The 27,045-nt window shown below is 41.2% G+C and overlaps 1 protein-coding gene across 3 annotated transcripts in view; it reads left to right on the top strand.

The window, feature by feature from the left end:
- Positions 1-26,782, top strand: part of LOC131592050 (BEN domain-containing protein 7-like) — a 47,948-nt gene extending 21,166 nt beyond the window's left edge. For 2 of the 3 annotated variants that reach the window (XM_058863303.1, XM_058863300.1), the window contains 5 exons: positions 2,110-2,375; positions 6,934-7,159; positions 12,047-12,166; positions 20,127-20,177; positions 24,850-26,782. In XM_058863303.1, coding sequence (XP_058719286.1) covers positions 2,110-2,375; positions 6,934-7,159; positions 12,047-12,166; positions 20,127-20,177; positions 24,850-24,911 — 725 coding nt within the window. In that variant the 3' untranslated portion in view covers positions 24,912-26,782. The remainder of the gene's footprint in view (positions 1-2,109; positions 2,376-6,933; positions 7,160-12,046; positions 12,167-20,126; positions 20,178-24,849) is intronic. The other variant, XM_058863302.1, reaches the window with a different exon arrangement.
- Positions 26,783-27,045: the final 263 nt, after the last annotated feature.

Raw genomic sequence — 27,045 nt, 5'->3', positions numbered from 1 at the left:
TAATGTGATCAGATCCATAATGAGAGCTGAGTGGACAGGTCAATATGCCATAACCATGTGCAGTTTGTTTTCACGGTGCAGTGATTCAAGGGTGCCAAATGCTACTTCACTCGTATTCTGCTTACCAGTTCACTAATCTTAGGGGTAAGAAACATAAAATTTGAAGGTAGCTGAAAGTTACCAAATAGCTTTTCATTCAAACCTCTTTTAGCTCTGTGGTAGTCTCAGCTGAGCTAGCCACTGCATGTCATGGCCTCCACCCTTCCTCTGGCTGTGAAGTACCAGCTTTCAGTGTGTATACCAGCTGTGTATCTGTTCACTGGGGAAAACTATTGAGTCTAGTTTTCTCCTAGGTTGGGAGCTGAAACAGAACAGTGCAGAGCCAGAAGAGTAGTTGAGCCAGCAAGATAATGAGAACATGGTAGGTAGAGTTGTCATAGGCTGATGTGAAGCTGCAGACTCTGTGCTACCTAAAAGTTAGTGTTAATACTAATGAGGAGATAGAGATGTTGGAGATTTTGTCAGTTGACTTGTCCATCCAGCATGAGTGATGGGGACTGGAGCTGTGAAGGCTTCCCTCATGGAGAGGCTGGATAAGACCTCTGTAAGGAAAGGGAGTGTTGAGTAATTAACTGAAATATGGGTGGAGTGAAGGGCTGACTAAACTCCTTGTCTCCACGGTGTATAATGTCTGAGTGAGTGATGGGAACGATCAGACAGGTTTTGTAATATCTGTTGACACACATAAAAATGCTTTTCTAGAAGTCATCAATTTACAAAGAAGAACACAAAAGCCCAGTTTTACAATTTTTGCTGGTACATGGGATTCTTTATGCAGTCACACCAATTTCATTGAAATCACATGGTTGATTGAAAAATGGCTTGTGAGTGAGAGTTAGAAAACTGGGGTCTATGCCAGAAGAGCTGACTCCTCAGTAGCAGAACATTTATTTTTTATTATGTATCTACAGAGTAAGTACCTTTGCTAATTTGTGAATCTTTTGATTCACTTGGAATACTTCATAGTTTCTGAAATTATGGTTTTACAGAGGAAAAAAAAAATAATTTGGCATTTTTGTTGCTAAAAGAAAAAAATGCTAAAATTCAAACTTGTAAGTGAAAGTGTAATAACTTACTTTAGTATGCAAACACCCTAATGTCTTAATTACAAACTACACATCCCAGTCTTGTAAATCCTTGCCAGAAATTAAATATTCCAGAAATCTTTTAATAATCAATAGTCTGAGGTTAGTTTTTTTCCTGAAGCTTTGTAGATGAGGACTTTTTGTAGCTTGCTCATATTTTGAATGAACTTGATCTACATGTATAGCACTTACGGCTTTTTCTTTGTTTGTTTTGACCTTGATCTTAGTGATTTATCCACACATGTAATCGTATCTTGATAGTGTTCTTCTCTAGAGGGCTTATTCATATTGGTACAGGTTCAGGATTGGTGCCTTAATTTATACAAGTGATTGTGGATACTGGAAATTGCGAAATACTGATAAATGTAAAATATGTTTTCTTACACTTCAGAGGTAATACATGCCAGTTTTTGTGTATGAGCAAAACACACTTTGGGTTACTTTTTTCCCCCAGAAATTAAACTATTGAATAGTGTTTTCACTCATTCTTGACATAATGGTACTTGAAATGTTCTTGCTGAGCTAATTAACTTGGAGACCACAGTCATAAAAATAACTGTAATTGCATTAGCAATTGTATTATCTTACTTTATCAGGAAGAAATCCTCAAAGACAGTGAGATTCTCAGTCATTCAGAGGGCACACAAATTAATCATCACTTAAGTACTTCATGTCACCAACTATCCAATGGTCAGTAGGAAAAAGAACTGTGTATTCCTAATTTTCTTTAAATACTGTTCATCAGTATGGCTTGAAAAGCCTCACTGTCATTATCCTCATTGTACAGATGGAAAAATTATGCAAAGGTGATAAAACTTATTTGTTTCCCATGCACCAGCAGCCCTGAAAATCACATCACTTATCTAGAAAATAAGTTCAGTGAGTCAGTAGTTTAATGTTGCATCTGTGTGGTTATTCATGGGCTTTTGTCTATAAAATTAATGCATTAATTCCTTTCATTCAGTTGGGACTCAAAACAGACAGCAGCCTCCTGTTCCTCTGATTTGTGCACAGAAGTCAACAATATCAAGAAAGAGAAATAAAAAGAGAAAACTGCCCCTCAAAGCTGTTGAAGCAGTTACCATGAATAAGAGACCCAGCTCTCCAGAGAATGAGAAGAGGCTGACAGCAAACTCGGAACAATCGAGTCTGGAAGCAATTGAACCGCCCCTGAAGCCAGAGACCCCTGTTTCAGGGTTTGGAATTATCCTTGAATCGGCCTCATCAGATGTAAGTTAAAATTTTAATATGCAGGATTGCAAGGTTTTGAAATACTGACTCATTCAGGAGATTCAGTACTCAAGTCACATTGATGCATCTTCCCACTTTTTGTTAGAATAAACAAGCAAATCTTGGGTAGGAGTGATTGGAGATGTTAGAGTTAGATGTGTGAAGTGCTCATTACAGGATTCTGGGTTTTTTTCCCAACTTTAACAAGCATGAGAGCTCGAAGTTTTCCCTTGAGTTCAAGGCTCCTGTTTTTTGAGTTTTCAGTGGAAACTTGTTCTTCATCTCCCCAATGCCAAGAGCCACTGTTGAGATGAGGAGCCATGAAAAGTGCAAGGTGTGTAAAGCATTCAAAGCCCTGTCATTGCTGATGAGACCATGTAGTCCACACATATATCTTTATCTTGCCAAGGAGTATTTATGTGCTTTCCTGCTTTTCTGGTCCCACTGATTTTGGGGGGACTCTTCATGTCTAGAAAATTCATTTTTGCTGAATTGGGTCATTTTGTCTTGATTGCTATGCGCTGGAATAGGGCCTCCATACTGTTGATGTTGTCAGTGTGACTAAAAAGGCCAAAATTTGCTGCTCTAAGAGTGTGCACTTTTCCTATAGAAAATTGCAGTAAGCATGTTTTCTTGATTCATGCATGTGCTGATAGAAATTCCATGTATCTGGTGGATGAATGGCTTTGTTTAATGACCAAATTGATGTCATCCAAACCAGTTCACTGACGAGTAAACTGTTCATTAATTCCTCTAATATATTTTTAATTTTGAGCAGCTCTTTCCAATTTCCTAAGTACTATGAGCTAGAAAAACATAATTAAATTCAGTATCAATAAGCATAAATGAAAACAATGCAGCAGATAATATTCTATCCTTCTGGAAGAGGGAACTAATAATAAAAAAGAGCAGTCAGGATAATTCAGTTACAGAGATGCAAGCCACACCACTAATTAGGTTTCAGTCTCATGCCACAGAGTCAGTGTAGTGATACAGAATAACTAGTTTGATGCTTTTTTGCAGAGGGCTTCCTTTTGTAGTACTGAGCTTAATAATGTTTGAGGTAAAGGTTTGGGGAGGACTGGTAATTTGTCTCCAGCATGCAATTTGTGCTTATAATTTTTTTTTTGCTTTCTTTCATGGTTTTGAAAACAGTTTTGTGCTTGCAATGGAATTTAATTTGGCTTTATGAATGTGTTCCATCGCTGGACACGATTCTTTGTAGTTGTCAGTTTGACCTAAGGAAAAAAAGAAGAGAAAACATGTGGCTTATAAATCAGGTCTTCATCTGTCCTTCCATGCTTGAGCCCCTGCTTGCCACAACAGTTGTTTGACTAAATCTACAGAGCCAGAACCCCAAGACAAACAAATTGATTTTGTTTTCTCTTTGGAAAGAAAACATTTGAGTTCTGAAAACAGATATATTTAATGTGAAAATAAAATGTGACCTTAAATATTTTGTGAAGGCTTAAGAAAGTCACTTCTTTGAGAATGAATGGCAACATTATCTTTTTCTACTTTTTTTTAAGCATAAAACACACATCTCTGGTGTGGTCACAACCAGTATGTCTGTATGCCTGAAAAAACCTGAAAGATTTTACAAAGCACCATGTAAAATGTTCCCTTGAGAATATTCCACAGGTTGTCTGTAGTGTGTGCTGTGTCATACATCACCACTGCTGCCACTGCAATTTTGCCAACATTTATTGAACTTTAAGAAGGATCCAAATTTAATGGGTATAAAATCAGGGCTGCCAAAACTAGTGCAATTAGTTCAGACCTGCTGAGATGAAATAATGCTACTTAGAGAGGCGGAAAATGTCTTTGTGAGACAAGCCCTTAATCTGGCCCATGGATCAGAGAATCTGATTACAACTCTTTAGTTGAACTTGTGTTTGTTTTACAGTTGTAATATTTCATTTATAACCTAATCATTTTTAATCTACATATACAACCTACTAAACTATCTAGGACTAAATCTAATTCACTGGCTGTTAATTTTAGCACAGCAAATGCCTTTAGCATTCAGGTCTTCTTTATTTTGTTGTTCACAAATAGTTTACCCTCCAGTTCCTTTTGCCATAATCATTATCTATTAATAAGTGCTTTTTCTTTGAGAAATCACATTCAAAGTGATCGTGAAGTTCAAATGGTTACTGATTATCTTTGAAGAATAGTTAACTACTAAAGGAAAGCAAGAATAAATCATAATTTTGCCTTTAACTGTTTTACTGATAAACAAATTGATCCCTATATTAAGAATAAACCAGTCAAAACTAAAATAATACAGACTCCTCCACCCTGGTACAACGGTAAGGTTTGAAATATATTTTACAGCTGTATTGTAGGGTGGTTGGTGCACCTGCCAAAGTGTAAGGCAGGTGTCCTAACGTAAGACCAGGGAAGAGGGAAACCACCCACAGAAGAGAAGAGAAAAAGCTCACTTGATTTTTCAGTACAAATACAGAAGTTAATAGCAGGGTCTTGTGATCCTTCTGCCTTTTTGGGTTTTAAGTAGGAGGTGTCAGAAAAGGTACCACAGGAACAACTGTCCTTTGGTGAGGGTACCAGCAACAGTGGGGCCAGCAGGACCAAGGCAGTGACTGTCCCTCTGTACTCAGCACTGGTGAGGCCTCACCTCAAATCCTAGCATCAGTTTTGGGCTCCTCACAACAGAGACACTGAGGGTATTTAAAACATGTGTAAATGTGGCATCTGGGGACATGGTTTAGTGATGAGTTAGTGTCTGGACTTAATGATCTTTAGGGTTTTTTCCAACCTAAATTTCTATGGTTCTATAGTTCCTCTGCCCTGAGTGTCTGTATCATTGAGGTCATGTTAGATGGCTATCAAAAGACCAAAGGAACAGAACAGGACAGGTATCCTTCATCACCATGTCAGCTGAATTGTCGTTTTTGATTTACATGAAGTAGAATTTTTCCCAAGTTGTGAACTTGGCCCGCATTTATTTACTCTTGAAAGTCTTTTCTGTCACCAGAAGTTTAGAAGTAACGTATTAAAAATGCACCTACATTTGAATATTGCCAAATGTCAGTAACTGACTGTTTTGCTGGATCCAGTATTTTGAAAGTTCTTGAGGTAAAAAATCAAATTTTCATCCAGAAAAAGCCGAGGAACTACATACTTCTTAGAATTTTGTTGTTGTTATTGCTATCTGCATATTTTAAGATTCTTCATCCTGGCATCCCAAAGCATTGTAATCTTCAGTTTTATCACACAGTACTCATCCATGTCCCATGACAGTACATGCTTTGGAAATACTCTACTTGCTGCAACACTCTTCATACTGATTTTTAGAAATCCATGGGAAAAGAATTACACAGCTAAATTGTTCTGAGACTGGCAGCCCTTTCTTCTGTCTAGACTCAAGATGTTTGCAGGTGATATGATGGGAGATGGCATTTGCTCTTGCTCTGTAAACTCCTCTGAAAATTCATCATCATTGCTGAATGTATTTCATATAGGGGATAAAAAGGGCAAATTCTTAGGAGTAAGGCTGTAATGTTGGCTTGTTTCCTCATGTCATGATCACTGATTCTTTTACCTCCTTGCCAACTTCTAAACAATATTTTCAGAATTTTAGTTTATTCACAATGTGTCTTTATTCTAGATATATAATTATGCCATGAAGAAATCTTCCTATAAGCATTGTATGGTACTCACAGAAGAAAATTCTGCAAATGCTGTTCATGTAATTTCTGATATGTACAGACAGGGGCAGCAAAAAGACTCTTGGTAAGGGGACTTCCTCAAAGGCCTTGTCTATTTTGGCCCTCAGTGTACTTGAGAGAAGACTCTAGTGAAATATAAGCAGGTTTTCTTTTCTCCTCCATTTCACCTTCTGGCAGTCAACTTAAATCCCTTCAGTGATTCAGTGCTGCAGATTTTTGTACTGAAATAAGCTGTCTGTCTAACATCATCCTCTTTAAACGTGCGTTTTGGGATTATGAGAAGGAGGGACAAATGGATGCTCAGCAAGTGCTGGCTCCAGGGGCAGCCTTGAATTCATCATCTGCTTATACTCATATGGGCCATATCTTCACTGGAATCCCTCTTGGGAAGCCACGTGGAATGGGCCAGTATCCCTGCATTTGTGCTTCTTGGAAGTGCCTGGCTGCCCCACAGCACGCTCGTTCACAGCATTTGGCAGTGAAACAAGTCCATTAAATGGTTAGATAAATGTCCAAAAAGCATCACTTAGGAGCCCTGCTCTGGGATGATCCTGTGCTTTGTCGTTATTACCCAACACTGAAAGGTATCTCTTGTCTTTTTGTTAGCTGTATGCCTAGAAATGATGTCAGTAATTGTTAACTTTTACAGATGCTAGACAAGGAGTGTGATTGTTTGATTTGCCTTTTAAGGTGCTTATTCACTGATGGGGTTTGATTTCAATGAATTAAGCTGCTGTGGTCCTGAATAGCTTGGTAGAGATTCATGGTTTGATGAAGTGATTGTAAAGTCTCACCAGATGCATGATTGTAGTAAAATAATGTCTTTGAATGCTCGTTTAATTAAAACATTTGTATTCTTTTGGTAGCCAGAAGTGCAACTTGCAGAAGGCTTTGACGTCTTCATGCCGAAATCTCAGCTGGACTCTATACTATCAAACTATACTCGCTCAGGAAGTCTGCTCTTTAGGAAGCTGGTCTGTGCATTTTTTGATGACAAGACTTTGGCTAACTCTTTACCAAATGGCAAAAGGAAAAGAGGGCTCAATGACAACCGGAAAGGACTAGACCAAAATATTGTGGGTGCAATAAAAGGTATGTTTTCTGCTTTCTTTCATATGTGTAATTAGAACTCTCAGCTAAGGAGAGTATAAGGGGATTAGAATTTCTGACGTGTGTTAGGTCTATTAAAATATGCAGTCTTATTTTTATTCTCTTTCATTCACTTGTTAAAAATAGCTTCTACGGGGACAGCTTGTGTTAATTTTAAGCCAGTGATCCTGGTTTCTGAAGTCAGGCTCTAAGGTTAGAAACTCAATGTTCATGTAAGATAATTATTTTTTTCCCCCAGATATCAGAGATGCAAAGAAATCTTGAAAACATAATGATAGTGTAACTGATACCCTTCAATCAAAGTTCTGAATCTTGCACTGTATTTGACTGTGTCTGCTCTGTAAATTTTTCTCAATAGTTGGTGGCTGAATTGGGGAGAGATGGAGGAAGACAATACTGGCATGAGATGAGTTTGATGCTCATAAGTACAGTGGCCCTCCTATTGGGGAAGCAAATTTCTTGGTGTAAGCACCTTTTGCCAGGTGATTTTTCATAGCAATCACTGCTATCTAGCTTCCAGAAGAATACATATACCTTCAAACTCTGTGATGACAGTATATAAAGAGCTGGTATTAGGCCAGAGATTCTGAACAGGATTCTGTTTCAAAATCTGATATTGTAGGGACAATATCCACATTACCAAAAGACTGGCCAGAATTAAGCTTTAAGAGTAATGCTGTGACTTGTTCTCAGGTACAGATTGCTAACTTAGGAGACATAGGGCAATAAGAAGAGCTTCTGTGAGTGCATTGGCAGCAGAAGGAGGCAGGAAAATCTTCTGCGGTCACCTCTGTGCCAACTTTTGGACCCCTCTTCCCATGAAAGAAAGGCATTGACAAATTGGCTGGAGTCCAGTACAGGGACCACCAAGGCTTATGACTTCACCACTTTCCTGCTTCAGTACCAAATGAGGAGAGTCTGAGAAAACTGGAGAGAAAATTATTCAGGAGAAGCCTTACTGCTATTCACAACGACCTAATGGGATGATACAGAGAAGTGGAGTCAGACTCTTCCCAAAGGCAAAAGAAGCACTGAACATGTGGAAAATTGCTAAGGAGAAGCACTTTTGGCATAAGGATGGTTGAGCAGTGCAGTAGGGGCTCAGAGAGGCTGAAGGATTTCCATCCCTGGAAATATTCAAAATGTGACTGGTCACAGGCCAGAGCATTATGATCTAGTTGACCATGCTTTGAGCAGCAGGCTGGGCATGCAGGCCTTCAGAGGACCCTCTCAAGTGTGCACGTCTGCCACAAAGTGTATGTTGTGCTTATGTCATAGCAGCTGACACAGTTACACTTGTATTTACGTTTAAATCACAAACAGTTCTGTACTTTCTTTTCTTGAGCTCAGTAATCTGTAAAAATTTGAGTCTGAATTCTCTCTATCTGTATCTCATTATTCCTTAAAAGCTTTAATAAATAAGTAAATGAAAGAGAGAGGAGTTCAAAATTACTTCCAAAAAACCCACTCTAATTTGAACAGCTCTTGATAAAATAAATGTTTTACAGTAAATGCAACAGCACTATTAAAATAGCAGCTGGTACCCACTGCAGAAAGCAGTGTTTCTCAGTAGCTAAGATTGTATTAGTGGAGCAGATTCTGAGGCTTGGCTTAGCCTCTTCCCTTGAGTTTAAAAGAAGAAAGGAGGGACTTGTAGTTCCAACAGAAACATTTAATCTCTGTTGGTACTACTAGGTACCACTGCCATAACAGTGACCTTTATTGGCATTTAGAGTATTGCCCTAATGCTAGTGCCTGATCCCTGATAGGGAAGCCTGTCCCTAAAAGCTGTGATGGAATAAGATGCCAAGGTCTGACATCCTGTGGATCTTCACTCAGTCTGGCTCCAATAGCACCCTTCTTCCCTCCAAGGAGCTGGGCTTATCAGACACTGAGGTTTCATTTATTCCAAGAAATAACTGAGCCAGTATGAAATCTCTACAAGAACAACATCATGTTGTTTGCATTATTATCATTAGGACATTACCACGTGCCCAGATATCCTTTAGTGGCACTTTTAGTCCTTTTCCATGACAGAGGTACAAAAGGCTACATTCATGACAAAGATGGGCAGAGAATTTAAAGGAGGGACTGTATGCTTGAAAATCACTCTTCCTGTCTGAAAACATTTTCATTGCTGTCCTTACAAGTAATTTAATGCTTCTGCAACAGAATGATGAGCCAGGGATTCACTCATTTGACTTTGGGTATTCAGTGGCACTTGTTTTATCAGTTGCAGTGTTTCTCCTGGGCAATCAGCTTCTCTTGTGAGTCTTTCACTCAGAATTGCGGAAAAAAAAAAAGGTGAAAAAAATAAAACTAGTCAGAAGCAGTTATTTTTCCTTTGTGTTGTTGACTAGAAATTCAGCCAGTGAAATCCTTCCCTGCAGAAATCAATGAGCTGTGTTCAGATATAAGTGTGATGTGTCCCTCAGGGATCCATAGTGGGACCACTACAATTTAATATTTTCAGCAATGACACAGGCACTGGTTTCTAGGGCACCCTCTGCAGGTTTGCAGATGACACCAGGCTGAGTGGTGTGATTGGTTGACAAGAGGGAAGGGATGCATCCAGGACCTTGCAGGCTGAAGGAGTGAGTCCATGTGAACCTCCTGATGTTTGACAAGACCAAGTGCAAGGTCCTGGATCTGGGTCGGGGCAATCTCCAGTATCATTATAGACTGGTGGATGAAGGGATTGAGAGCAACCCTGCAGAGAAGGACTTGGGGTACTGATAGACAGAAAATTAGATATGAGCCAGCAATGTCATAGCTCAGAAGGTCAGCTGTGTCCCAGGTGCTATCACAAGAACTGTGGGCATGATTCTGTGCCTCTGCTCCACTGTGATGAGACCCCACCTACAGCTCTGCATCCAGCTCTGGGGTCTCCAGCAGAGGAAAGGCATGGACCTATTGTAGCAATTCCAGAGGAGACCACCAGGATGGTCAGAGGGCTGGAACACCTCTGCTATGAGGACAGGCTGAGAGATTGATGTGGCTCAGCCTGAAGAAGAGAAAGTTCTAAGGAGACCTTATTGTGGCATTTTAATATATAAAAGGGGCTTGTAAGAAAGATGAGAATGAATATTTTACCAAAACCTGTAGTGACAGGACAAGGGGGCAGTAGCTTTAAATTGAAAGAGGGTACATTTAGTTGGACATTAGAAAGCTTTTTTTTTTGATGATGATGGTAGTGAGACATTGGAACAGTTTGCCCAGAGAAGCTGTGGGTGCTCCATCCCTGAAAGTGTTTAAGATCAACTTGGACAGGGTGTTGAGCAATCTGATAAAGTGCAAGATGTCCCTACTCATGCCAGTGGGGTTGGACTAGATGATCTCTGAAGTCCCCTTTAAGTTCAAACTAGTCTATGTTTCTATGACAGAGGGTTTGTCAATACCTTACAGCTTGGGTGGACTAGAACGGGCAGGTCCCAATTCTCCTGCTTCCTTGCTGTTGCATTCCCGTTCCTTTCTGCCCACACTGTTATTTCTCTGACCACACATTGAGCAGTTGCCTGTTTTAAGTAAACAGGAGTCACAAGTCATTGATCAGGTAGGTTCCTGTTGTGTCAGCTACCATATGGATTCAGAAGGGAAAGATTATTTCTACCTTCACAAAGTTGATGTTTATTGCAAGTCAAACACTGTGAATGTGTAGGGATGTATTGACTTCTGTGGGCAGCCCTCAGAGTTGGTCTGATGTCCTTGTAGATCAGACTGCCCAGGAAAGTGTTGCTGATGTCTGCCTTGCCATGGTTTTGTGAACTTTTAACATGGAAGGTGTTTGGGGGGGGGGAGATTGCTTTTGGTTCCCTTGTACTTAGCAAGTAGTGCTGCTTCAAAAGTGTGTGTACAAAAATACTGAAATTGTCATTGTTTTGTTACACATTTCCTGATCCCATTTGTGTGATATTTATTCTCAAGGATTACAAATCCCTTGAGCTGGGACCAGCTTTCTCTCTTTGTTTGCCAGTCATAATTGGACACTGGGCTCTGAGACCTCTGACCAAGTTTACAATAGCAATACTATCAGCAAGAATATTTTTTCTATTTCTGCACTTGTTTATTTTTTGCACACCTCTCAGCTGCATGATGAAAATCAATTGCATCAGTTTCACTCCATTTATAATTCCGTATTTTTGGTATAACACTGTTAGGTTTGCTGTAAATATGGATTTAAAGATAATGTTGACCTTATCTGTACCTTTTTTACAAAACACAAAATTAGACCTGTAGGATATTTCTTTTCTTCTCTGTAATGGTGCTGCACTCTTTTTTTTTTTCTTTTTTTTTTCTTTTTTTCTTTTATTTTCCCCTTTCTTTAGTAGGTTTATACAAATTCTATTCCATCTGGTTTGGCAGTATAAAAACTCTGGAGATTTCCACAGTGGTAGGACTTTACTCTTTCATCACTTTGCCTGCAGCCTTAGGAATCTGACCAAGAGGCCACCAAATGACCAGAGCTTCAGCTCTCTACCTGTATCATATGAAAGGCAGCATTTACAAGTGCCTGCCACAGCTGAGACTCAGTTCTAAATGCACTGTTATTTTTCTGTGATCATTTTGTGTGAAATTCATGTAGACATCAGATGTAGAACATTTCACTGGGAAAGGCTTTTATACATAGTATATAAATATAAATATATACATAATGATGCCATTCCTGTCATATTTATGCAGCCAAGTCACTTCTGAATTATGAACTTGTGAAATGCTGAGTTGGACTTTATTCTCACAATCCTACATTTAGCAACTTAAATTCTTTTTGATAATTGAATAATTTCATATATTTTGATTAAAATGCTCTCCCATCTCCTTTTCTCCATTTTTGGTGGCATGTTTCAAAAAGGTGGTATCTTTTTGTTTCAGTCTTTACAGAAAAATACTGCACTGCTAACCGTGTGGATAAACTTCCTGGTCCTAGGGACTGGGTCCAGATTCTTCAGGATCAAATTAAACTTGCAAGAAGACGATTAAAAAGAGGCTCAGGTATGTATAAAAATATGAGGAACAATATGTGAGTGTAAGATTAAAAGCTTAGAGCCTTTGTATCCACAGAAGTATTTTTTCTGTTGACTGTAGAGTTATGCTTGTTCATTCTATGGAAACTCGAACTCTAACACTTTAGCAGGTTTCTGTGGGTTTGGAATGCTGGCAGGTTTAGGAGGTGTCTCTACAGACAAGTTATGTTTGAGTCTTTCTCAAATGTTGTCTCCTTTCCTTTAGCATCCAAACTCTTCTTTCCAGAAATTAGATGATCCATTCAGGGTTGCAGGTAGAAGTTTTTTTAATTCTGTTATTTAGTCTGACAAGCCACTCACTGTACTGTTAAGACATAACCCAGCTGACCTTTCCCTCTAAACTGTATGTGTCTGGAAGAATAGATGAGTCTTCTCACATTCCTTGTGAAAGAATCAGCAAAAGAACCCCAAAAGAAAACCCAGCCACCCACCCTGGTTGTGCCAGCAAGGCTCTGCAATACGTGGGAGGCAGCTTGCCAGCAGTGACAGGTAATCTAGGCAGGGTTTTGCAGCAAAGCTGCTCAGCTTGGGCTGGGATAACCTGGATGCTTGGGACCAGGCTGCAGCGAGCTCAGTGCTGAGCTCTCCCCCTGACAGCGTGCGGCTCCTGAGCCCTCAGCTCCAGCCATGAACGTGCAGCCTGGAAATCTCCAGTAGGATTCTTGGGAAAGAAATGCTGCTGATTAAGAGACATGCAATTACCTTATAAACCATAACTAGTCTCCTTCCCACCTTCATGCCTCCAGTTCTACAAGGGGCTTTCTCCATAAAAGACTTCACTTCTCTTTCTCATCCTGCAGTTTTCTTAAGGCTCTCTCAGGGCTGCATTTCTTGCCTGTCTCTTCCTGGGCATATCTGACGCTGTTGTCTGGGGCACTTCACTTGTGCCACCTCCTTAAACACAGTCTTTACTGTGTTTAGCTGCCTGCCTTTTCCCTTCTTCCCTTCTGCCCATCACCACGATTAAGTGCCTGTTAGCATCCATGGGATGGAAAACCTGATGGCTCCGCGGGGGATGCTCACCCCGTGGTCCCTGGTGGTGAGCAAGACCGCAGGAAATGTCTTCTCCATCTCCCTGTCTCATAGAGCCAACCTTTTCCATCCAAAGCCACATCTCTGAAACACACACTTAGGCTGGCATCTGAAATCATTCTCCGCAATGTTATTAATGCCAGGAGGGAAAAGCATAAGACGGAGGAAAATGAGAAACACCCAGAGACAGAAATAACGCAGGGGGAGGACGAAAGTACAGATTATTCAGTAGCATAAGCTTCCCAGGGTAGAGAAACAAACCAGCACTGGCCTGAAAAAGGGTTTCTTGTGTGTTGGGGGGAGGGAGGACAGAGGGATACAAGATAATCTTGTTAAAGGCAGTGTCAGATTACTGGTGTTGTACAACAGGATTGCTTTCTGCCCCTTCCAAGGCTGCCTTTCAGCCTCCCCAGGACAGGAGGGTGGAAGTGGGATGTCAGGCTACAATAAGGTGAAGGGTGCAGTGCAGGATGTGGGGAGCAGAGGGTCCTTGGGTTGTCTGCAAAAGATCCCTCAGGAAGGAGAATTGACCTAATTTTGTTTTGATTTTTATTTTCTTTTATCCTTTTTTATTTGCTTTTCTTCTTGCCTCTGCAGGATATTAATTAAAATGACAATGACATTCAGCTTTTGCTTTTCAAATGGGGCCACCTCTATCTCTGGTCCTTCCTCAGGATGGGAGAATCTAAGCAGAGGATATTGTGTCTAAGCTAGTAAGACTATGAAGGAAAATAAGTGAAGCTGGGTAGTGTACCAGAATCAGATAGGCTCCCCTGTCTGTGCTGCAGAGGGAAGGTAACTTGTTCACCTGTATGTGGATGCATAGTGAGCAGCAGCGTACCTAGCAGCCCCTCAAGTTTATTTGTTGAAAATAAAACTGCACAGTACCTAGATTGGTAGAAAAGCTCTTTTTTTGTGCTGTTTACTGGCCAATCCCTGAAGTGCCCTGCTTTCTCTCTAATGTGGCCACAGGCAGACATGCTGTTTTCAGTGTGTCAGGAGTGACTGAACACACACACCACTGTGGCCACTTGCACCTTTCCAGCCACTGCCGTCTCCTCTGGTGGCTATAGCTAACTCAGCCTGACCTTGCACTGAAGCAGAGAAGTTTCCCAGGCCTTTGTGACAGCAAAACAGTAGATGGGAGCAGAGAGGCAGGAGCAGACAGCTGGTTGCGGTAACATCCTCGTGTTGTTTAAATCAGGTTTGTTGGTACTTTTGTGCTACAACTGTGAGCTCCTGATATGAGGCATCTAGAGATGACTGCGCAACAGATTTGTCTCTGTTCTACTCCTGTATTTTGTGTCCAGCATTGGCTGTTAGCAGATGCCTGGGGGGGTCTGTAAGACTGAGGGAAGGATGTTGTGGTGTTGGTAGAATAGTCTCTCAGCCCTCAACAGCTTTATCCTGATATAGAACTGGTGATGTGGAATTATGCACAAATTCTCTATTCATTGTGCAACCATACCAAAATTATGTGTAATTTACAGAGACCAAAACAGGAGGGGAGGGCAAACAAGGAGGGAGAAGCTCTTCCAGGACTTAATGTTGTAAACCTTGGCTTTTAAGTATTTTAAAACTTGCAGCCACTGGGATGTGGGATTCATTGCTGTTCTGGCTGAGCTCTTGAGCTCTTCCAGTCTGCCTGTGGCCAGTGGAGCAGAAGCTGAGCAAGTGTCTTATGTCCACACTCCCAGGTCATTCTCTTTTTGGAGTTTTTCTCCACTTGCTCACTGGAACATGCCAGCTGATCTTCTGGGGACAGACTAAGGGGCCCAAAGAACAAATCTGAGCCAGCATTAATCTAACTTCACCCACACTTTCTGAACGAATGTGTCTCCCTGGTGCTTGATCTCATTATTTATCTACTGTTCCTGGTTTGTCGTAATGCACAGGCTTTATATGGAGAAAGCTTAAGAAGATCCATTTATTTCAGAGGCCACATGACAACTTTTTAGTCAGCACTATGTTGGGCTAAATTTTAACAGCAGAAGTATTTAAGAGAGAAGGGACAGGCTTTTCATCCTGCTTTCCTTCCCCTGAGCCATTCAGTACATCCTCGGATGAGTTTTTAATTTCAAAGCAGACAGTAAGACACTGCATTCATGACCAGCCCTCTCCACTTTATCCTGTGAAATATTATTTCAGTCTGAAAACATAAATCCTGCTCTATCTTTCAATTACAGTAATAATTTCAGAGAATTCTATCAAACGACTGGGGTGGATCTGCTTTTTGTAGCCCCTTCTATAGGGTGTACTCCCATGAGTGTTTCCAAATTAAATGAAATTATGATCACTAGATCATAGATGCTGCCCAGCTTCAACCTTGTTTATCAAGTTTGGCTCATGTCCTAGAATTAGGGACTGAAAAAGCTCCTTATTTCAAAAGCTAATCAAAAAAGACACTTTAAAATTCTGCTTTCTAGAAAATCGTTCCCCCATGTAGATTCTGAAAGGTTGTTATCCTAAGCCAAATAAAAATTCATTTACGTTCTGAATCAATGACAATATTTTTCATAGCTGGAAATATTCTATTTTTTAATTTATTTATTTTTCTTCAGCTTTTTCTAGTTCTTTTAGATTATTGCCTGAGATCTGAGACTTGGGTAGGGTTTTTTTATTTGTTAGATGTGAGAATAAAGCTGCCGCTGCCATTAAATTTTTATTTGCCTTGTTCAGTCTTTTCAAAATTTCACAAGTTAGCTGTCACAAAGGGGAGAAGAGACTGCGAGGTTAATGTTACAAACAGATGTTATAATTAAAATTAAAGCGTATGATAATATTCTTCAGCCTTGACTATTGCCCATATCATGCCAACAGCACAGCATAGTGGAGCACAGCTTCATGATGCCAGGTCTGTCTTCTTCCAGAAGAGAAGCTGAACCAATTTGGTGGACGGGATGGGATGCAAAGTTGCCCTGGAAGGGAAGAACTCAAAGGAAATGCATGTGCATAGGTTTCCCCTCTTAAAGCAGCATGAATTACAATGCAAATTGCCTCGTAATTTACGGTGCTGGGCTTGCCCCAGCGTGGTCTCTTCACCCTGCAAAAGAGAACATGAGCAGGTGTCTGGTGGCCTTGCCAGTGGCAGCACAGAGGGAGACAGTCAGCCATTATCACAGAGATCTTAAAACGGGTAAAATCAGAGGGAGCTGACTGGCTGTTCCTGTCACCTCTGTGCAGGCACTGCATTCAAGCCTTTTGATTACTAAACTCTCCATCCATTAATAAGCAGCAGGTCAGGGTTCACACATCTCCCACAGTAAGTTCTTCCTCCCTTTTTATGTTTTGAAGAGCCCATGAGCCATTATTCCATAGCAGCTGTCCATGGGAAAGCTGATGCTGTGGAGGTAATATAGAATAACAATAATACATAAATTATAACATGGTGGGATTCCTGGGGCTGTCCTGTGCAGGGCCAGGCGTTGGACTTGGATGATCCTTATGGGTCCCTTCCAACTCGGGATATCCTATGATTCTGTTCTAACACTGCCTCAGTACATGGGCTAGGAGCTGTTCATACCAAGTGATTACTTTGTGTGTAACCCAGAATGCAGGAACCTTTGGATTGCCTAACTCCTTAAAGGAAAATACAGCAGTTTTGGAAAATATGCTGAAAATGTTCAGGCAAGATTAATTTAAATAAATTGTGTGCAATGATGCTTCATCCTTGAATTGTTGTTTAAAATTAACATTACTTAGTTGCAGTGTAAAATAGTGGGGAAGAAGGAAAAAATCAGTTTTTCTTTTCTCCCATGTCCTTGTTCAAATTACTGCTTCCATTGTTTTGCATGAGGTTTTTTTCTTCTTTCTGTTTTTCTTCCGCTTTTTGATTCCCTGGTTTGTGCTTTTGACACAATATCTACATACTGCAAGAGATTGGTTTGATTTTTGCTTAGCAATACATACAGGGCCAGGAAGGATGTAGGATGAAGTCCAGAATGTGGACAGTGTGTTTGTGGCCAGTGTTTTAGATAAAAAACAGCAATAATTAAATAGTAGCTGCTGTATTCAACTTCCCAGCCCTGAGCACGTGTGTACTTCTGTCCAAGGACGAAAGCAGCAAGTGTACACTTAACAGACAGACATGTACCTCAGAAGCTACACAATTTTGGGGGGAATCTGAGGAAATGACTACCAGTTATTTTGCAAGAACTGCTGCACTCTAAGCAAAGGATAGAGAAGAGGCTCTGAGTTCCCACAGTGGGCTCTCTTCCTGCTTGCCTTGTCTTGCAAGCTGGCTCAAGACAGTAAGGTTTGGCTGGCAGTCAAATAAAGCTGTGGGTGTGGTTGTCAAAAGCAAACCTTCCTTCCTTCTTGGAATGACATGTAAGAGACTGGTGGTTTATATCCATGTTAGGAGGTCGAGATGTTTGCCATTTCTCTGTGTTGTACTTCACCTGGAGCTGCTATGAAACACATCCAGTCTCATAAAACAAATCCTGGCAGCTGCTGAGAAGAGTGAGTAGCTCTCTGGGCATCTGCTGCACTCACTCCCACTCCCTTTCTGGTGCCGGCACAGGCATTCCTGTGGCCATGTTGTCAGTTTTTAACTGGATCTGATCTTTTGTGACTGTATAAACCTTTGTGCTGGCATGAGGAATGAGGCTGAAACAATTGGTGGAGAGCTGAACTTCATCTATCAGTCTTCTGCCAGATTAAAATGGCCAGGCAATTTCTGGTTCTGCCGAGGTGAAGACTCAAGTCCTTATCTTCTGAAAGTTCCTCATTTCCATTTGTTTCTTTCTGTATTATTGCCTTCCTCTGGTGTAAGAAGAGCAGTTAGGCAGAAAGATGACCACATCTCTGGAGTTACTTCAGGAATTGCTGCAGAGATTTCTAGAAAAGTTGTCACTACAGTGGGCAGCCCATTGACACCACCCCTGATATTCATAGAGGGAAATCTCTCCAGTCCATTGCCAGCACTCAGACTTGGCTTCCCCCATTTTCATAGCTTGGGTCCCTTCTACCCAAAGGGTCAGATGCAGCTTTGTCCCTTGAATGCTGAGTTGCTGTGCCACAGAACCACCTGGTGCAGGTAGCTCTTCACAGCACTGCTAGAAGTTGGCCTCAGAGTGACATTTATGATTTTTTCAGCTGTGTATATCCCATTGGCTGGGTCTCAGCTTTTCATTGCACCATGCTGTCTCTACCCTTGCACACCCAGGCCTTCCAGCACTGACAGTCTGGTCCAGATTCAAACCACCCTAGGTGTCCCTTCCAAAATTCAAGCTTTTCACAGTGAGCTGCACCAGGCACTGAATTTGTTTCTGCTCAGGATGCCACCTTCTCACAGGAAGCAGAAAAAGGTATCAATTCCAGGCACTGAGTCACTTGCAGTGCTGTGCCATGAATTTATCAGGGCTCTGCATTTAAACCTTTTGTGGGAGGAAAGCTGCCTGATACTAGGGTTTTAGTTTGTTTATGTTTTCTTTGGTTCAGTTAATTTTGTAGAACTGAGAGCATATAGCTAAAAACTAACCTGGCATCCAGGCATGTGAGAGAGACAGCAGTCTCTTGGTCCAGGGATGGATTAGGAGCTGGATTAGACATTATCATCATGAGGGCAACTCAACATCCTCGGGTGCAGAGCCATGAAAAAGATGATTGGGACAGTTAGCTTAGTTTCAAATGGGAGGTGAACTTAGTGCATCTGCAGCCTTGGTTTTGATCTGTGCGGATATTATGCAGTGAATAGATGTGAGCATATCCACCATACTGACCTTGTACAATGTAGTTTGTAGGACAAGGGGTGATCATTTTAAACTACAACACAGTTGATTTAGATTCGATATAAGGAAGAATTTTTTACAATGAGGGTGGTGAAACACTGGCACAGGCTGCTCAGAGGTGCTGGATGCCGCATCCCTGGAATTATTCAAGGTCAGAGCTCTGGGCAACCTGATCTAGTTGAAGCTCTTTCCCTGCTGATATAAGGTCCCTTCCAACCCAGACTATTCTGTGATTCAGTGATAATGGGCTTGTCTTGAATGACCACACCTCATTTGCTGAAGTGCCCTCAAAAATCTCATTGTGCTTCAAAGGCTTTAAATCTCATGCTGCAGTGCCAAAATACAAAGGTAATAGGATTTTGAGTAGGGCTTGTGTAGGTTAGACATGTATTTCCTGTTACACACCTTTGACTTACTCAGGGTTCACATGCCCGTCCCAGGTACTGCAGCCTAACAAGTCCCTGCACATCTGCTGAGTGAGACCAGCTATGTCTGTGCATTCCCTTGGCCTCTGGCAAACACAAAATGAACAAATTAGGCTTTTAGCCTCCCTTCACCGTGGGCCAAATTAAGTCAAATGCTTTTGCATAAGATGTGGGTTGAAAGCACGTGTGTGTATATACACGTTAATTGCCAATGTGGTCACATGCTTTTTTAAGTACACCAGGCACCCTCCTGCATCTTTGAATACGCTTTGCCCTAGTAAATCTGTCCCTCCAAAATGAGTTTGCCTGTGGTCATGGGAAATTTGGGTGCAGGAGAGGGAGTGTTCCTTTCCCTGCAGGCATCGGATGACTGTCAGAGGGTGGAGTTCTAGCCTGCAAGGCTCTTTCTCTACGGACCACTGGGGACTTTGCTTGTGAGTTTACCAAATGATCACAACTCCTTTTATCATACAGATATCTTGAAACCTTAAAAAGAGCAAGTGTTACTCCATCCCATTGCTGGCACAATTGCTTCTTAATACCCAACTCCCTCTTCCAAGTTTGCATTTTTATTATATGAACTTTTCCTCCAAGCAGTGAGTTTTTAACTGAGTACTTGCAAATTGCAGCTGAGGAAAGTAGATAGAAAATGCAAAATCACTTCACAGTCTGTAGCTTTTTAATCGCATTCCCATATTCAGTAAAAGTAATGAGATTTCTTGTTTATATTTGTAATCAGCAGAGGCAACTGACTGTGATGAGAAGCCGGACATTTCTCTACTACAAACAGGTAAAATGCATTAAAATTTTTATCAGTCTCCCATATGTGTTTTTGTTTATTTATGGCACAGAAGCACTTTTCAATAATTCTGACTTGCCGTGTACAGCTGGGTAATTGCACACAGGACTCTGCCATCTAAAGTTTTGAATGGTCTGTGTTAAAAAACAAATGCATCAGAATCTTACAATTTTCCCCTCAATTTCATATTCATAAAACCTCAAGGTCTATGGGAGCAGCTAAGCTAATAAGGCCCGTAAGTTACACTTCTTATGCCAGATAGGGACTTGTGCTCATCCCTGATATTTTTGGGAGTATTTTTTATCTCTTAGCAGAGTTATTGGTAGGGACAAACACAATAATTTGTAGTGTCACGTCTGTTGAGTTGTTGGAGGTATTAGCCATAATATCTTGGACTCACAGAAGGATTCCAGACATATTTACATGCTAGTTAAGTGTTAGTTTACTTTTTCTTGAAGTGCAGCCACCCTGCCTTTAAAGCTTGACAATTGCTGTACAGCAGCTTGGCTGTGCAGCTGAGTAGACTGGGAAATAACATTTTTCCACACTGTTAAATTTGGTGTTGAAATCATCAGTCTCACCAGACTGAGAAAGAAATTTGAAGCACCCTCACATTAAGAGTTGGTTCTTCAGTAGGTGCCATGATGATAGGAGCTGAGCTGCCATCCTCTGAAAATCCAGTGAGGTCAGAGTCTGAGGAGATGGTCATTTCCCTGCATTTCATAGTCTATAACGTGACTGAGATGCTGCTTCTTATCCCCAAAGGAGAGAGGATCTTAGACACACAAATAAGGTCATTGATTATAGTGCGGTTTTGTGTTACTTCACTTAACAACAAAGGGTAGTTGGAGATCAGCAATGGAATCCATTGCTGGAAGAGCAGGACAGGGCTGGTACTGGGTTTCTGAGCACATCACACGGTACCTGACAGCTGTGGGGAGGACGGGAGACTACTGGTGACCATCCCAGCATCTGTCTCCTGTGCCAGGACTCCCTAATCTCTCTTGCGTAAGGGCTGGAGAAGGAGCTTTCACACCCCGCTGCTGTGTGCTGGAGCAGCAGCTGCCAGCCGTGGAGCGCTGTCGGAGCACGTGCAGTTACTAAGGAATAGGACCAGCGGAGCAGTTGGGAGGACAAGCAGCTATAGTCTGGTTCTGGCATAGACCCAGGAGGGGCTGGGAGCACGCGCTGCCTGGGAGCTGCCGTCCTACTTTCCTGGCCAGACGCTGAATAATATTTCTGGGTACGGCTGTGATGAAAGATGCAGGAAGCTCTGCATTGAAAGGTCCCTTCCAAGCGACATCCTGTCGGTTTCTTTTATCAGGGAGGGAAGCAATTCCGCTGCAAGAGGACCCTAATAAAGGTTGTTAATGTGATGTGGTGTTATCTTTTCATTGCTCCGGTAATCGCATTAAGGAGCAGAATTTAGTTTGCTGTACGTTTCTTGGAGCGGTTTCTGTAGTCGCTACTTGGGTTGTACATCAGGGATGGAAATGAACGTGCTGAGATGGTTGTGGTAGAGAAGGCGATTCCCTTTCCACTCCACTGCAGATCACCCTTGCAGTCTATGCTTGTACACCTTTGAGCATCCATGCATGCAGCTTTTGAGCTCAAGTGCTTGTGTGTGATGTGTACTGCTCCACACTACCTGTGGAAGGATGCCTAAATAAACCACACTGCAGTTTGCATGGGGTGGAGGTGATGCTCACAGGCTGTGAGCCAAGAATTTGACTCACACCCATTATTATGTGTGCCAGTGCCTCTTTATAGGACATATCTGTGTAATATCATACTGTTGTTGGAAGCAGATTATTTAAAGTGATACACAGACAATATAATGACAGTAATTACGAGACAGAGCCAAAATATAGATGCTTTCTATCAAGGAATGTAGAAAAAGAGGTGGAATATTATTTTTACAGGGGTCTTTTCCTGTTTTAGTATAGCTGGTTTTACAAAGGGGTGTTTGACAGGTTCTTTAAAGAGAGTCTGCATGCAATTTATTCAGCTGTCTTCTCTGTTTAGCTGGAAAAATCTTTGGGGAAAAGTCTCTCTGACTGTGTGTTTGTGCAGTGCCTCATGCGATGGGCCTTGGTTGCAGATGACAGCTAATATCAGATAAATCGTGGCCTCAGGTATTAGGAAAAATTTCTTCCCCAAAAGTATTGTCAAGCACTGGGACAGGCTGTTCAGAGAAGTGGTGGATTTAGCAGTGCAGGATCTTAAGTATCTTTTCCAACCTAAATGATCGTGTAATTCTGTGATCAGTGATTAACCTGCTGCTTTGGTACAATAAAACCAGAGTGAATTGTGTTGCTTGAAGGGATCTTGCAGAAGACTGGATGGGAAGAAAAGATGGGGTGTGGGAGCTATCAGTGAATCTGTTGCTCTCTTGATCTTCAATAACTGAACAAACTGTGAAGTAAAAGCGCCCAGGGAGAATTATTTGAATCAGTGATAAGCATTGGTGCCAAAAAACTTGAATGCCTTTAATTTGCCTTTCCAGCTATGTCAGTCCTGCCTCTGACACTGATGACATTATGAACGAGATCTGGGCATATGTGGACTAGTGATGCTGAAATGTCTCAGTCTGTACAATTTTGGATTATAGCCTCTGGCTGACACCTCATTCAGAGGTGTGGTTGCTCTCAACTCTCACCATCATTGGTGGGAAGAGAGCTGCTTCCAGAGGGAAGGCCAGGTCAGCTGCAGTTGCATTTGAAGGTGTCTCTTCTTTGGTGCCAGCAGGACCAGGGTCCGAGTGCAGTTAATTGGTGCCAGTGCCCACAGACAGGTCTGAACCAGCTCCCTTTGTGCCCACAAAGTAGCAAAGTCCTGGGATTTGAGGAAAGCAGGGGGTGCTTTGTTTTCAGAAATCTCTTTTGGAACTCAAAAGTCTGGTTAAAAAAAAATGAAGCTGGTACATCCTCATAAAGCTAAGGAAGACATTTTCCCCCAATTATATTTTAGCACTCCTGAGCAGAAATGATGCTCCTGTGGTAATATCACCCTCTACACTAAGAGGGCCTTGGCTTTAAAGGCTGTTGATTGAAGGGTGTTTAAAGTAAATTGGAAGAACTGTGGCAGTTAAACTTGCTGGGAACTTTGGTTCATTGGCAGATAAATCTCAAGAAAATACTAGAAGAATTGTCCCCAACAAATGTTATCAAAGCTCAGGTCTTGGAGAGTTCCAGCTTTTGCACCTACCTAAAGCTGCAGGCTGTGTCCAGACCTGAGCTCAGACAGATCAGACAGCTCCAGGGGTAATTATCGTGGGCTCAGTGGAAAGGCTGATTAGTTTCTTGGTGATACAGGATACCTGGAGGGTGTGAGATAGATCTTTATCAGGATGAGGATGTGGCAGCTTTTAGAGTCTTTCTGTGCAAGTTGGTATTGTGAAAACGCTCATCTTATTTCAGTGTACAATTTATGCAAAACGTTGGGATTTTGTGCTTTAAAAGTAAAACAAAAGGAAGGCATAACCCATAAGTTCTGCATGTGAGAACAAACAAGCTGTAAGCCAGCTGCAATACCCTTTTCTTGAATCCTCATCTTGTAAATTTGATTGGAAAGATGTAGGCAGGTATAGGACCATGAGGTAGCACTCCTTACTCCTGCTTTGGACCACAGCCATGCTGAGAATTTGTGTAGTTTCTCCACACTGGGGTTAATTTCAAGATGAGAAAGAATTTTGATATCCCTAACGGAAGCTGAAACACTAACATCCCAATCCTCAGGTCTGGGGGTGATACAGCTTTGTGAAAAGATGAGAGCAATCTCTTGGTAAAGAAATGGATGATAAGAAAACAGCAACAATCCAATTCTATATAGGTTGTCTCCTTTTCACTCGAAATACAATATCAAGAAAATGAAACTTGGGGAAAAAAAAAAAAGAAAAACCTTTTCCAAAACCTTAAATATAAATCCTTTATTGTAATATAAATCTTTATCTTTTCAATGCGTGATTGTATGAATCTTCCCTTTTCATTGGGGTGTATTTGCCTCTCAGGCTGATTGATGTCTGTCTTCTCTTTGCCCTGTGTTCTTAGCACTCTCGTTGTAATTCTTCTGTCCATCTTTTCATTGTTCTGTTTAGAAAAAGCACATTCTTAAAGTGCTTTAAAAAAGATGGGATATAATCATACAGCGCACCTTTCATAGGTGTATGTATATATATATATATATATAATTTTTTTTTTCTCCTATGTGCACTTAGACTGCTGTGGACTGGTGGGGGTTTTTACCAAATAAGATCCCAAAGTATATACTCAAGGTTTAAAATTCATGGGGTGCTTTTTTTGCACTTCTTCAGAACTGAAACTTCAAAGGGGTGAGCATTGCAGTGCAGTTTGTGCTGAAGACTAATGGAGCGCTTTACATCTGAAGTGGGCTGCACTGTATGTTGTGTGAAAAACTTGTCTGGCAGATTTTGTATTCAAAAAATCTATTTAATTTGCTTTAGTCAATTGAGCTGTACTCTAAATGGAATTCAGCAGCACTGCCTGTATGCACACTCACAGTTCAACCCCATCACTAATTAAAGTTAAAACTCAAATACATAATTTCCATCATTCTAAAATACTAAATTTTTTGTTGCAAATTACTGGTATCTTAAAATCTTACATTTTTTTAACTGATTCCTTCAAATTCTTTCTCCCTTCAGGTAACCTTTTCGACACCACAACAGACCATCTGATAGATGCAAACCCAGATTTTTCAGTTTGAATTTCACATCCTGCATCAGTGTTCTTAGCAGATAGAAACATCCTCTCCTTTGAGTAATGTTCCTGCAAGCTCAGCACGAGAACTTCAGTGTACCACAAGACATGGGCATCCATACAGTTTTTCTTACAAGTCTATATTTTTTTGATGCATTTTCCATGTAACCTCAAGTAATGAAACCACCAGATTGCTTCACTGTTCTTCATCTTAATTAAGGATGATTTCCCTCCCCATCCAATGTATTACTGAATTAGCGGGGTATCCACTCTGAGGTCATTCTCTTGCCTGTATTTCTCCTCCATGATTGTATTTTTCCACGTTTGTATGCTTGCCAGCAGTGTTTGATCTTAAACCACGCAGAAATTGTGACTCTTCCTGTCCCCAGGGACCAGGGTGGCCTCTCTCTCCACCATGAACCCTGGGGGCTTAATGAGCATCTGACTTGGTGAAGCTCTTTGCTTCTGCAGACCCACTTTCCTTTCCTGGCTGCTGCGGTACCAATGACCAGCCACACACAGCTCTGATTAAGAAGGCCTTACTGGGTTTAGGAGGAAATAAAGCAGGATTTCTCCCAGCAGTGCCCACGTTCCTAGTTACAGCAAGGAGAAGCTGTTCCTCAAACAATTTCCCCTACGTGGTCCTAGTGGGATGGCTCTTGAGCATCTTTATAGTGCAGGTTGCTGGAGGTGGTCATTTTCCCCTCAGTGTTGCCCCCAGTTTGCTCTACCACATCAATTTCAAAATGTATTAATTTTCTGTTTTCTGAGAAGAGGGTCTGCTCACTGTGATTTTGCAGCCACTGTCCTTGGCAACAATACTCACCTATTTAAAAAAAAACAAGTCACCTTTCAGCTGGCACTGTATTGATATCTCAGCAGTTAAGACAAGTGAATCGATCAAGAAATTGCACTACCCTCTTAGACACTGAAAGGGTTGGTCATTTTGGGTCAGGACTAAGGTAAAACCATGTGCGGCCCTCCCTGCGAACCTTCATTTCTGCACCTTTCATCAGCACTAAATTCACTTTAGAAATGTTGCAAAGAAATCTGGAAGGTCTTACCTGCAACACCTGTTGATCACCAGGCAGTTTGAGCACGTTTCCTGCAATTCGAGGAAGAGCTTGCTAGAGCCTTTGCCATCATGTTTCCTTTCCCTCTGTGTATCTTAGGTACTTTTTTTTTTTTTTGGAAACTATTTGGCCTGTGAGCGTCTCAACAGAAGTGCTATTACAGAGTGGGATGGTTTTCAAAATATTCAACCTTTTTTTAACAATCCTAAAACCTGTTTCTCGGGTGTCACAGAATACCCACAAATAACACTGAAGCCAACATGAACAGTTTGTTCTCTTGGCACCTGAGAAAACAGGCTCCCAGCTGTTCCCCGCCCGCTTTCCATGGACTTCTAGGAATGACCATGTTCTCTCTGAAACTGTGGAATAGATTGAATGTGCACTGCGAACCTTAAATTTTGAGTCTTTCCTTCCTTCATGGCTTGGAGTTGCCTGCATTGGGCAGGGGGCACCAGTCCGTTGTGTTGTAACCCTTCAGCAATGAAATCAACGTTTTGTAAATTTGGAAGATTGCATTTGTGTTTACTTACTGTGACTACTGTTCAGACTTTCTTCAGAAATCTTTTTATAGGGTTTATTAGAGAGAAGAAAAAAAAATCATTCCATATTTAGGTAAAAATGTCTCAATCTTCTGTATATATGTTTTATTAATATGTAAATATTTAGATATTTTTAAATTACTATGTTCTTAATAAAGCGACAAGGGACTAGTTGTGAAATGGTGTATAACATTGTGTCGTGTTACCGATCTCTGGGAAATCCTCTTTGTCAGTTCAGAAAAAAAAACCTACAATAAATAACTTTAATTGCATGTGTGTTCATGTGTTCTATGCTGGGTTCCCGTATTTTGGAGGAATTACTATACCACCAGTGGACTACACATAGGAAAACCCTGAAAGCTACCACCATGATACTGTTTTTCCAGCTGGCTCAGCCAGAAACCACACTGCCTTGCCAATCACAACAACATCTATATCCAATCACGTAATAACTCTTGAGTATTAAGTACTGATATGCTTGAAGTCTGATTTTAATTGAATTAGGTGCCTTTATAATCTGCACTTAAAA

This window comes from Poecile atricapillus, chromosome W, assembly GCF_030490865.1.
Source record: "Poecile atricapillus isolate bPoeAtr1 chromosome W, bPoeAtr1.hap1, whole genome shotgun sequence".
In the NCBI taxonomy this organism is placed as follows: domain Eukaryota; kingdom Metazoa; phylum Chordata; class Aves; order Passeriformes; family Paridae; genus Poecile; species Poecile atricapillus.
The sequence above is the reverse complement of the archived record's forward strand: the minus strand, read 5'-3'. Positions and strand labels throughout refer to the sequence as shown.